The following is an 11392-nucleotide window of genomic DNA, read 5'->3' on the forward strand; positions in this document are numbered from 1 at the left end:
GGAGCATCCGGGAAGCAGTGCCAACGTGGTTCGCGACAGGTTCCTCGCAGGGCATTGGCGTCGCGTGAGCGAGCACCGTCCCTTGAGGAACCACCACCGTCTGCGATCCCACATTTAGGACCGCGATGAAAGGGTCCCCGTCCCCTCTTACGACGGTCTGGGCCGGAATCAAATGAGGCCCATTAACCCCGGCCCTAGACGGTCCCAGCAAAACACCCTGATCCCCTATGCCCTTAGCGAAGGGCTTACGAAGTTTCAGAGGCACTAGCATTTGAGCTCCCGGCGGCACACGAACAGTTTCAACGACGAACGCCGGTACCGTCGCGAACGCCGACCGAGCCGCCGCAGGGGATGGCAGGAACGCCATGCGCCGCCCCGATGGAAGCTCAATGCATCCTTGGTCGATCAAAATACGAATGGGCATTTTACCTAAGAAATCCGTCCCCAGCAGGCACGGAACCGCCAGCGAGGAGGAAACGAAAATCGGCCCCGACAATTTGATGTCCCCAATAGAAATTTGCGCTCGAATCTGTCCCATGATGCCGAGAGAGCCCCCGTTAGCGGCATAGAATGGGACGTTAACCGGCAGTAAAGGCCGGCTTTGTACGGGCAGAATATTGTAAATTAATTCCGAAATGATTGTCGCCGATGCCCCCGTATCGACCAAGATGCGTACTTCTACCCCGTCAATGTGTCCGACTACGGCCGACGACCCTGACGACGCGGCTACCACGCGATGGGCCAACACGGACCACTGTTTGGGCTCGATTTGAGTCCCCGCAGTGATCCGCGTTGGCCCCTCGCAACGCGACATCGGCCCCCCGTTTGTTGTGGTGCGAGAGCGTGCAACGGGTAGGTGCTTTGGCCAAACATGTGTGGTGCCGCGACTCGCCGGGTCATGTTGCTGGAGCTTGGGAGGAGGAGGCCCGGCGTCCCGTCGAGCCGTCGTCCCGCGCTGTCGAGGAGAGCGGCACCCCGAGGCGACGTGGCCCCGGACGCCGCAGTTGAAACACCGCGGGAGCCCCGGTGGAGACGACGGGCGGTTGAAACGGCTTGACCCGTCCCGGGCCGACCGTACTTCTTGCGCCTGTTGCCGTCGATGGTCGACGGCGAAGAGCTCCTCCGTCGGAAGGGTGGCTGCAGCCACCGCACGCCCTGCCGATGCCCTGCTGGCTTTCCGCCGCAGGGACAGAAGGTTGGCGTGAAGGAGGCGCGCCGCCTGAAGAGAGGTCATCTCGGCGTCCTCCTGTGCGACGACAGCGATGTCCAGGTCGTCTGCCAGGAGGAGTATTTTCTCCGTGACCATCGCGTCCACGCCATCGTCGTCCATACGGGGAAAAGCCGTCTTAGCCAGCGCTAGGAGGCTCGTCCTGTATGCCAGGGGCGACTCCTTCTCACCCCGCTTGCGCTCGTAGAACCGCTCTCTGCATTCCGCTGAAGGTCCATAGACCCCGGCCAGCAGCTGTAGTGCCTTCGGCAGAGTAGACCGCTTCTCTTTCGGCGCCGATGTGAGGGCGGCGAGCGCGTCTGCGTCGAGGAGCGCCGGCAGCGCGCAGAGGGCTTCATCGTCGGACCACCTTGCCATTTCTTGGTGGGCGATGAAGCGTCGCTGGAAGCCGCCCCAGTCGCCCTCTGCACCAACAAATTCTTTCAGCGGAGGCAGCCGTTGTTGTAGCGCAGCGTTCGCCTTGGACGTCTGTAGGCTGCTATCCCCGGGACTCGGCTGTGCGTCGGCGCGAATGGCAGATGGAATCGCCTGTCGCGGATGTGATGACGCTCCCTCCGCTGGAGATGACGCAGCTGTCCCAGCGAGAGCGGTGTCGGACCCAAGGTTGAGCCCGGCCACGCCCTCCGCAGCTGCCGTGACGATGGCGGGAAATTCAAAGTTTGAGTTTTCAGAAATGGCGGGAAGGCGCTCAGGTTGACGACTCCCCTCGCCCCGTGGTGGACCACCAGCCCCCAGCCGCGTGATGTTTTCCAGCGTGGCGGCAGCGGCGTACAGTAGCTCCGCCAGTCTCTCGTGAGCCAGCCGTAGCGCGTCTGGCTGCGGCCCCTCTTCATGCCGATGCCCCGGTAGGAACGCGTCGGCCCCCGGCTGCGCCATGTCTTGGTGAGCCGCCTCGGGCTCAACGACTTCAGCAGTGTCCTCCTCCGGTACTCTGGCTCGAGCTGTCTGACGTGTTTCCATGTCCGTAGTACTTCTGACACCAGATGAAGTACCGGTGAAGACGCTGGACACCCAGGTTGAGGCACACGTATATTTATTTCAGCTTATCGGTACAGGACAACACTAGAGGGGGTAGCGGCCCCCTCACCCGGATAACTGGGGATACCCCCTAGCTAATCTCACCTATCCCCAAGTCCTCCTCTAACGAGCTAGGGGAGGCTAACTGGCCCGACACTGGTGAGTCGGGCTACGGTCTCCGGAGTCCCAGGGTCTAACCCTGGTTCACGGAACCACGCCTCTGGCTCGCTCCTCTGCAGCCCTGACAAGGGCGGCGTCGAGGGGAGTCCAGGGCTCTAGCTAGAGGATCTTCACTCTTCCTCCTTCGTTCCCAGACTGAGCCCCGAGCTCTCTTTGTCCTCCCCCTTTATACCCCCCATCAGGATCACAACCCCCCAGGCTGCCTGATGCGGACGTCGCTGCGGGCACCCCCCCCGTGTACTCCCGTAACTCCGCCCACTGTGTTTGTTACCCATTGGATCGTATGCACTTACAGCCCTCCCGTAACAGCCCTACACGCAGATGCCAATGTCGAACGACGGCTGCTGGCCACGACGGAGTGTTTCAGGAGGGTGAGTTCCTAAGAGGAAATATATGTATGTTCTATGAAGGAGGACCATTGTCCGAAACGTCACCTATTATAAAGCCACCACGGTGCATAAGATGTTAACTACCTCGCCTGGTATACATGAGGTCGTGGGATCGATCCCGACCCTGACGCCTTCCTGCTGTATAATTGGAGTTTGCGTGTCTCTCTCTCTTCCCGTGGTTGCGTGGATTTTTTTTAAATCTCCTGGTCCTCCGAGTTTCCCCTCCACATTTAGAATCAACATCACGCGTTCAGAGAGCAGTGCTGTATTTGGCTGCTATACATTTACACGTGATAAGCCACATTGGTTGAGATATCATTTGTGTTCAGGTCGCTTTTGAAACAGAGCTACATAGCTCAGCGGGCCTTACTTCGTAAGACAAAAACATTTTTATTATAGTTTTACTGTAAGTGTATTTTATATTTTAAAGCCACAAACGCACACACATTGCGTAAAAAAATTACGTCGATGGCCGCGGAAAGACGTCACTCACAGGATGCGAGCGATAAATTCGGGGGCGTGATGATGTCACGCCCGTGGCAAAATACAAGGCAAATGACGTTGTTGGCCGCGGAATGACGTCACTCACAGGATGCGAGCGATAAATTCGGGGGCGTGAAGAAGTCACGCTCATGGCAAAATAACAAGTAAAATTGACGTCGTTGACCGCGGAATGACGTCACCAGCAGGCTAGCGAAATTTCTGAGGCGTGATGACGTCACGCCCGTGGCAAAATACAAGTCAAAATTACGTCGTTGACCGCGGAATGACGTCACCCGCAGGAGGCAAGCAACAATTCTGAGGCGTGTTGACGTCACGCCCGTGGCAAAATACAAGGCTAATTACGTCGTTGGCCGCGGAATGACGTCACCCGCAGGAGGCAAGTGACAATTCTGAGGCGTGATGACGTCACGCCCGTGGCAAACTAACAAGTAAAATGACGTCAGCGCGGTAGACGTCAGCAGGACGTCGTTCGATGGCCGCGGCCCTGAGTCGGTCCCGCGAAGAAGAAGGCGGCGGCCGAGGAGGCGGCTGACGAGGCGGAGGCTGCTGAGGAGAAGGCGCCGAGGTTTGTTTTCCTTCCCGTGGCTTCTCGTCGCCTTCGCCGAGACGCGAACTCGCCCCGGGAGAGAGGTCCAGAGGTCGGTGGCGACGGCGGCGGCGATGATGGCGAAAGATTGGAGCTCGTTTCATTAATTAATGTAAATTGTATCACGATGTTTATGATTCTTCGCGATATTCGTAACGACGTGATGATATGTAAGGACGCGAATTGCTGCTGATTAGCATCGGGAGAGGCTTATCCGGTCGCACTGTACAATTTAATTGTTAATCCACTGCTGGATGAAGGCCTCCGTGCGGGTCGTGAGAATGTGGGGGGGTTGATTTGACCATACTTCACCACGCTGGTTAATCTTGGTTTGGGGGGCTGGGGGGGGCACGGTGTAGACGTGGGAGGATAGGGGTACAGAACAACGGATGTTTTGTCTTGGTCAACATGCCTCTGTGTTGTTTAGCCCGATGTGGAAATTGGACGTTACCATGGCCCCAACGCGCCCGCTTAAACTTAGAAGAAGCCAGCTTTGGAGTTTTACAAAGTGGTACTTTGCTTTAACGACCGTCAACATGCCTCTGTGTTGTTTAGCCCGATGTGGAAATTGGGCGTTACCATGGCCCCAACGCGTCCGGCTTAACTTTGAAGAAGCCAGCTTTGGAGTTTTACAAAGTGGTACTTTGCTTTAACGACCGTCAACATGCCTCTGTGTTGTTTAGCCCGATGTGGAAATTGGACGTTACCATGGCGCCAACGAGTCCGGCTTAAACTTAGAAGAAGCCAGCGTTGGGACTTTACAAAGTGGTACTTTGCTTTAACGACCGTTCCGTGATCATTGGGTTTAGTTGACCCCTGAAGCGACATTTTTACTTTACGCTTGTGACCTCGGGTGTCTTGCCAAAGTAATAATGTTTATAATAACGTTGATGATTACGACATATAACGGCTTCACCACCAACCCGCAGTGACCAGCGTGGTGAAGTATGGTCAAACAACCCTCACGGCCTTGGGGGGGAGGGGCAGGAGGGCTATCATCCAGCTTTGGATGAGGCCGCAAATATAAATGAACTACGAGTGGTAATAGTCGTAGTTTATTAAAAAAAAAATCACGAGTATTTACACTCAACTACAGGGAGTCGTACATATTTAATAGGTTTGCAAGCGTTTTGTGTTGCAGAGCTATACCCAAATTGGCTTTTATCTTGGCTGCCACACTCAAAATGATTTCCATCGTTTGCATGCGCAGTCAAGCTCGGATCGACTTGAGTTTTCACCCCTGCTTCCTCCCACGGACGTGACATCTGTGGCTCATGGAGACAATGGTGTTAGGGGCCAGAGCCAGGCACAGTCCGAACTCGGCTTTGCTTCGGGGGCCCAGAGTTAGGATTAGCCACAGTCTTTTTAACCCAGTTAAGCCTCCCGTTGGGCTGGTGCGAGAGTGGGATCCAGACATTGAATGAGTGTCTCTCCGTTTCAGGCAACCAGGATTCAACTTTTGCTCTGCGACTGCCGCCGCCACCGAAGCTTCTTCAGGTCAAGTTCGACACCGGTTGTGGTGAAGCTACGGGTCGGATCGGTGCCGGTGGGAAATCGACTGCTGCTCACCATTTACTCGCCCCCTCTATGCTCGTCCCGCACTCGCTCCCACTTGCTCTTTTTGAGTCGACCCCACCGGCCGATACCCGACACCGAACGCTGCGGCGCTGCACCGGTGTCGCACTGCAATCAGAACGCGACTGGCAGCCGTAACCGAGGGGTGTGGTTGAGTGCCGGTCGCTGGAAGGGCGGTGCCGGTGAACACTTCATTAGGGAGGCATTACCACCACAGGCACAACCGTCATCATCACAAGAACCTTCGCCATAGCACCTACCGTTGCCTCCGCTAAAATAATCACTGCCACCCCCAACACACCCTCCACTGTCACAACCTTCACCGTCACCCACCGGCGCCACCATGCGACACGTGCCAAGCGCACGCCAGCACTGCCTGGAGCTGGCGGCGGGCAGCAGCGTGGTGGTGAAGGCGCTGTGCGCCACCGTCGTGCTGCTCTACCTGCTGTCGTACGCCACGCACACGGCGTACGCGCTGGCCGTCACGCCCGGCTACCTCATCCCACCGATGCTATGGGTGTGGACGCCGCTCACCTGCTCCCTCGTCGAGCTGCACGCGTGGGAGGCGGCCGCCAGCGTGGCCACCGTGGCGCTTGCGGGCCGGCTGCTGGAGCCGCTGTGGGGCGCGCTCGAGCTGCTCACGTTCCTCGCCGTGGTGGGCACCGGGACCGGCGTGCTGGCCTGCGCCGCCTACCTGGCCCTGTACGTCGCCACCTTCAACCTCGACTACCTCTTCAGCGTGCAGGTGCGCGGCTGCGCCGGTTTGGCCGGCGGCGTGCTGGCGGCGCTCGTGCAGACGCGGCCCGACGCGGCGGCGCTGCTGCCGCTGCGCTCGCCGCCACGTCTGCTCCTCCGCCTGCGTCACGCCCCGGCCGCGGTGCTCGCGGCGCTGGGGTTGGCGGCGCTGCTGGCGCCTTCGCTGGTGAGCGGCCGGCCGGCGCTGTGTTTTGCCTGCGGCCTGCTCTCTGGCTGGGCTTACCTGCGCTTTTGCCAGAGCCACGCGCGTGGGCGGGGTGACATGTCGGAGCACTTTGAGCTGGCGGTTTTCTTCCCGGGCCCGGCACGGCCCGCCGTGGCGCTGCTGGCGCGGTTGGCGCATGGTGCCATGGTGCGACTGGGGCTGTGCGGCCGCGCCGTCAAGAGGTACGACGTGGGGGCGCCGTCCGCCATCACCATCAGCCTGCACGGTGCCGACCCGCACGACGCCGAGAGGAGGAGGTCAGGCCACGCTCTATGTAATATGGGTCTCCGCGCGAGTCTGTGGGTCTCCGCTCGAGTCTGTGGGTCTCCGCGCGAGTCTGTGGGTCTCCTCGCGAGTCTGTGGGTCTCCGCGCGAGTCTGTGGGTCTCCTCGCGAGTCTGTGGGTCTCCTCGCGAGTCTGTGGGTCTCCTCGCGAGTCTGTGGGTCTCCTCGCGAGTCTGTGGGTCTCCTCGCGAGTCTGTGGGTCTCCTCGCGAGTCTGTGGGTCTCCTCGCGAGTCTGTGGGTCTCCGCGCGAGTCTGTGGGTCTCCGCGCGAGTCTGTGGGTCTCCGCGCGAGTCTGTGGGTCTCCGCGCGAGTCTGTGGGTCTCCGCTCGAGTCTGTGGGTCTCCTCGCGAGTCTGTGGGTCTCCTCGCGAGTCTGTGGGTGTCCGCGCGAGTCTGTGGGTCTCCTCGCGAGTCTGTGGGTGTCCGCGCGAGTCTGTGGGTCTCCTCGCGAGTCTGTGGGTCTCCTCGCGAGTCTGTGGGTCTCCTCGCGAGTCTGGGTCTCCGCGCGAGTCTGTGGGTCTCCGCGCGAGTCTGTGGGTCTCCGCGCGAGTCTGTGGGTCTCCGCGCGAGTCTGTGGGTCTCCGCGCGAGTCTGTGGGTCTCCGCGCGAGTCTGTGGGTCTCCGCGCGAGTCTGTGGGTCTCCGCGCGAGTCTGTGGGTCTCCGCGCGAGTCTGTGGGTCTCCGCGCGAGTCTGTGGGTCTCCTCGCGAGTCTGTGGGTCTCCTCGCGAGTCTGGGTCTCCGCGCGAGTCTGTGGGTCTCCGCGCGAGTCTGTGGGTCTCCGCGCGAGTCTGTGGGTCTCCGCGCGAGTCTGTGGGTCTCCGCGCGAGTCTGTGGGTCTCCGCGCGAGTCTGTGGGTCTCCGCGCGAGTCTGTGGGTCTCCTCGCGAGTCTGTGGGTCTCCTCGCGAGTCTGTGGGTCTCCTCGCGAGTCTGTGGGTCTCCGCGCGAGTCTGTGAGTGTCTTATGTACATTGTGATGAGTGGGCCGCGACCATCGGCTCGCTTTACTTGACAACCCAATTTAAACGTGGTTGAGCAAACCTCGGCTTCCAACCTATAGCATCTCAGTAGTGCGACCTCATCGTATCCGACCCCCTGCACCAGCTGCTCATTTAATTCAACCAATATTTAACCACTATGCGCCTCTGTCCGTGTCTCTCGCGAGATGTCTGGCCAGCATGGAAGAGTAGGCCAAAAATATCCGCTAATAAAGGGGCTCTCTAGAGCCCTCGCAGGCCTTTCGTGCCAGCAGTGGTGTGAGCAGGCATTTGCAGGGCTGCACCTTTACCTACATCCCCCAACCCCCACCACAGGCAGCTGGCGCTCAAGGCCCTGAACGAGCGGCTGAAACGCGGAGACGAGCACGCCAACTGGCCCGACATGGACGACGATGGCGACCAGAGCAGTGACGACGAGCGGACGATGGCGCCGGCATCGGGTGGTGGTGGCGCTGGCGGCACGGGAGCCGGTTTCTCCGACTCCCCCGACATCGTCGGGCAGGCCGGGCAACCTGCGCTCACCGTGAAGGCGTAAAAGCCGCAGTGGCAGAAGCGGCACCGGCAGCGCCAGTAGCGCCAGCAGCGCCAGCGGAAGATCGCGAAAGCTGCGGTTTGCAGCGCCGGCGTTGATTAGCGGGAGAATTTTATTTAGAGAAGAGACGACCCGTAAAAACTCGACCCTGCGTGTCCAGCCATGTTCGTCGTGTGAAAGATTTGTCGGCGGTCGTAGTGGTAGCGCTGGCGCCGGTGAGACAGTGACGACACTGGCCCCATGCGGATTGGAGGCGGTTTCGGAAGAACGTTCCGAAATATGAAGAAAAACCGCCACAAGAATGGAAATGAAACTGAAAATTAAAGGACGTCGCACGCATACAAAATGGATTTAAGATAACGAAGCTTAGGCTGTGTCCCAGGCTGTCTGACACAAACTTGGCACTTTGTTTAGGTGAGAAAAATATATTTTAAAGTCACATTCACGTGGTCTGTCGTAGCACTAGCAATGTTTCATGACACTGACGTATTGAAATCGAGGGGAGTGACATCGCCGGAGTGCCATAATGTCACGCCCATTCACAACTTTAACATTCACTTTCTCAAACATCAATTCCTTTTGGCATTGGCAGAAATTATGCCAATGTAGCTGGACCGTTCAGAAAATGTGTCTTGAGACACGGGCCTTCCTGAGTAAAGGTGGAACCCTGCAATTGTTTGCGCGCGCGACACTGCAGGCCGGAAGGGCCTCCACTAGAGGGTGCTCTAGACAGCCCCTCTGGAGGGTATTTTGGCCTACTTTTCTATTTTGGTCAGACACCTTGAGCTTTCATAGGCAAAGGCCATTATTATTATTGAAGCTTCAGACGTGTCGGGCAGCCCTTGGGTGCACAGACACACACACAGGCGAGGTGTGTATCTAAACGGACGGTTTGTTTGATTTTTGGCTTGCATCTTAAATTTGGTCTCTCCACACGCGCCAGCACAGTCGCGGGTTTAAAGCGTTCATCTTTGCTCGCGAGGAGACCGCACGAGCACTCGTTGTTGGCCGTTGTGCCGCATTTGGTCATGGCTGACGTGGCGGAGGGCTATCGGCTTGGGAGCTTCAGAAGCTTTAGACAGGAGGAATCAGACAATGTGTGAAGCTTAAATGAATGGTGCAAGAACTAAAATATTGTCGTCGTGAAAATCTCACCCAGCCACTCGCCACGGCGAACATTCCAGCCCCTTGCGGGCCGGGACAGAATCCTGACATAGTTTCGTGGTGATGCGGCGGTGAGCCTGCACCTCTGAGATATCCTGGGTTCGAATCTCGAGCATCAGCTGCCCGAACGTGGTTAAACCAGGTTTTCACGTCTGGCACTGACCGGGCGAGTGGCGTTCACACAGCCGTTCTTGAGCTGGCGATGCCGCACAAGGGGTGGCAGGTGGGGGCGGCACTTGGTTTTTGTTAATCATGCGATCACTGCAACTGCTGCATCCTTTACTGGTAAATCTCACGCTGAAAATAAACCACATCCCGTTTCAGCCGATTCGGGAAGCCGGTGTGTGAGAGTGCACCATGGCAAGGTGGTCCAAGTCGACGATTGTTCACCGCCAAACATGGTGGCGTCCGCCCATGCGAGAGACCCTGGACTGGCGTTGAAGGATCTCGCGGTGATTAGCAAACCAGCTGGGGCTTGGTGAAGTGGGGTGGGTGCTGACGACATTGAATTCGGCCAGCCAACGTTCACCACGATTCTCATTCTGTGATCAGAGGCACCGAGGAAGGCTTCTTGTGGTGACCAAGTGGAGCAGAGTGGCACTGTCGACCAGAGGTCGCAAACGGGTTTTGATTCCTTACCCCGTACCCGGCCGGGTACCCGTACCCGGCCGGGTAGCCGTTCCCTACCCGTACCCTAACCGAAATGAGTGACAAATGGCTGCTCACCAGTGACTCACGGCCTACCCGTACCCGGCCGCACCAGGGTCGCAAACGGCTACCCGTACCCGGCCGGGTACGGGTAGCCGGGTATCGGGTACCCGGTTGCGACCTCTGCTGTCGACCCTGGCTTTGACACCGATACCTGCCCAACACAAAAACATGAGGCTGGGGCTGTCTGTCGACCAGTCCAACGCAGGCATGAATGCTAAACCAGGCTTGGGCCATGTTTGGGGTATAGCCCTTAAACCAGATTTAGCTTTAGCCTATTTAGCACAAACTGGGTTAGGTCTGTCTGGTTTGGTCCCTGACCCCAACCCTGATGATCCGTTCAAACCTGATAATAAACTGGGTTGAGCCTTGTCTGACACATACCCGAATTGCAACAGCCCCAACCGAGCCAAATGAGGTTAGGGCTATACACGGTTGGGTGTGGGCTATGTCTTGGTCCAGCCCTAACGCTGACAATCATCCCAGCACGATAAACTAGGTTCGGCGACATGCGAGGCTGGTACATACCCTTACTATGACACCAGCCTGTTAAACCAGGTTAGGGCTGTCTGGGTGGGTTGAGCTAGGTATTAATCGAGCCCTCGGTGAACACCAGCCCAACACTGATGATGAATTCAGTTCGGGCACTAGCTTTAACTCTTGACAGTGGCCCCACTGCAAGACTAAACCAGGTTGTGAGTCAAAAGTGTCACCGAACGTGAAGGTAAAATAGATAACTATTTGTGCATATGCATCTACTCCCGAGACCAGCCCAACCAGGACAATTGCTGCGACTGTAAGTTTAACCACCGCACATGCAAAAAAACGGAAAGACTTTAAATTCGCTTTCGTGGCATTCTACCCACACCATTCTACCGAACCGACACACCAGTCTGGTCTGCAGTAAAGGGGGTTCTTAAACCCCACTCCAGCCGCCCTTCCCACATGTGCTGACCTTCATTCAAACCACAGCTGTGCGGAATCTGGTGATAGTACTTGTGGCTTGTGGTGATGTGCGTCGGTGGAGTTTGACAAATACTGTCCCCCTGCTGCACATCGGAATGGCAGATAATTGCCAATAGCTGACCACCAGTAGCCGGCCATGTGGAGTGGGTGAAGTGGAAGAATTTAGCGTGGATACCAGATCACTGCGTGCCGAAACGGTGCGTGTACTCGGTTTTTGTTAAGCTACAAATTACAGTCAGTTGTGTTTGCGTGTGCGTGAAGAGCGATGGGCATCGTTTAACATGGATTTAAATAAACAGCTA

General features: G+C 57.6%; 1 protein-coding gene across 3 annotated transcripts; it reads left to right on the top strand.

The window, feature by feature from the left end:
• The first annotated feature begins 3770 nt into the window (after positions 1-3770).
• LOC144947322 (transmembrane protein 115-like) lies at positions 3771-11392 on the top strand. 3 transcript variants are annotated; one of them, XM_078876577.1, is made up of 3 exons: positions 3771-3956; positions 5346-6697; positions 8036-11392. In XM_078876577.1, exons 2-3 carry the CDS (start codon positions 5823-5825, stop codon positions 8253-8255), a joined length of 1095 nt encoding a protein of 364 aa, XP_078732703.1. In that variant the 5' UTR covers positions 3771-3956; positions 5346-5822; the 3' UTR covers positions 8256-11392. The 3 variants fall into 3 exon arrangements, with proteins under 3 accessions (XP_078732703.1, XP_078732702.1, XP_078732704.1); XM_078876576.1 differs by having other exon boundaries at positions 3771-3883; XM_078876578.1 differs by having other exon boundaries at positions 3771-3883; positions 5346-6714; positions 8036-8186.

Source organism: Lampetra fluviatilis, chromosome 44 (assembly GCF_964198595.1).
Source record: "Lampetra fluviatilis chromosome 44, kcLamFluv1.1, whole genome shotgun sequence".
Taxonomy (NCBI): Eukaryota; Metazoa; Chordata; class Hyperoartia; order Petromyzontiformes; family Petromyzontidae; genus Lampetra; species Lampetra fluviatilis.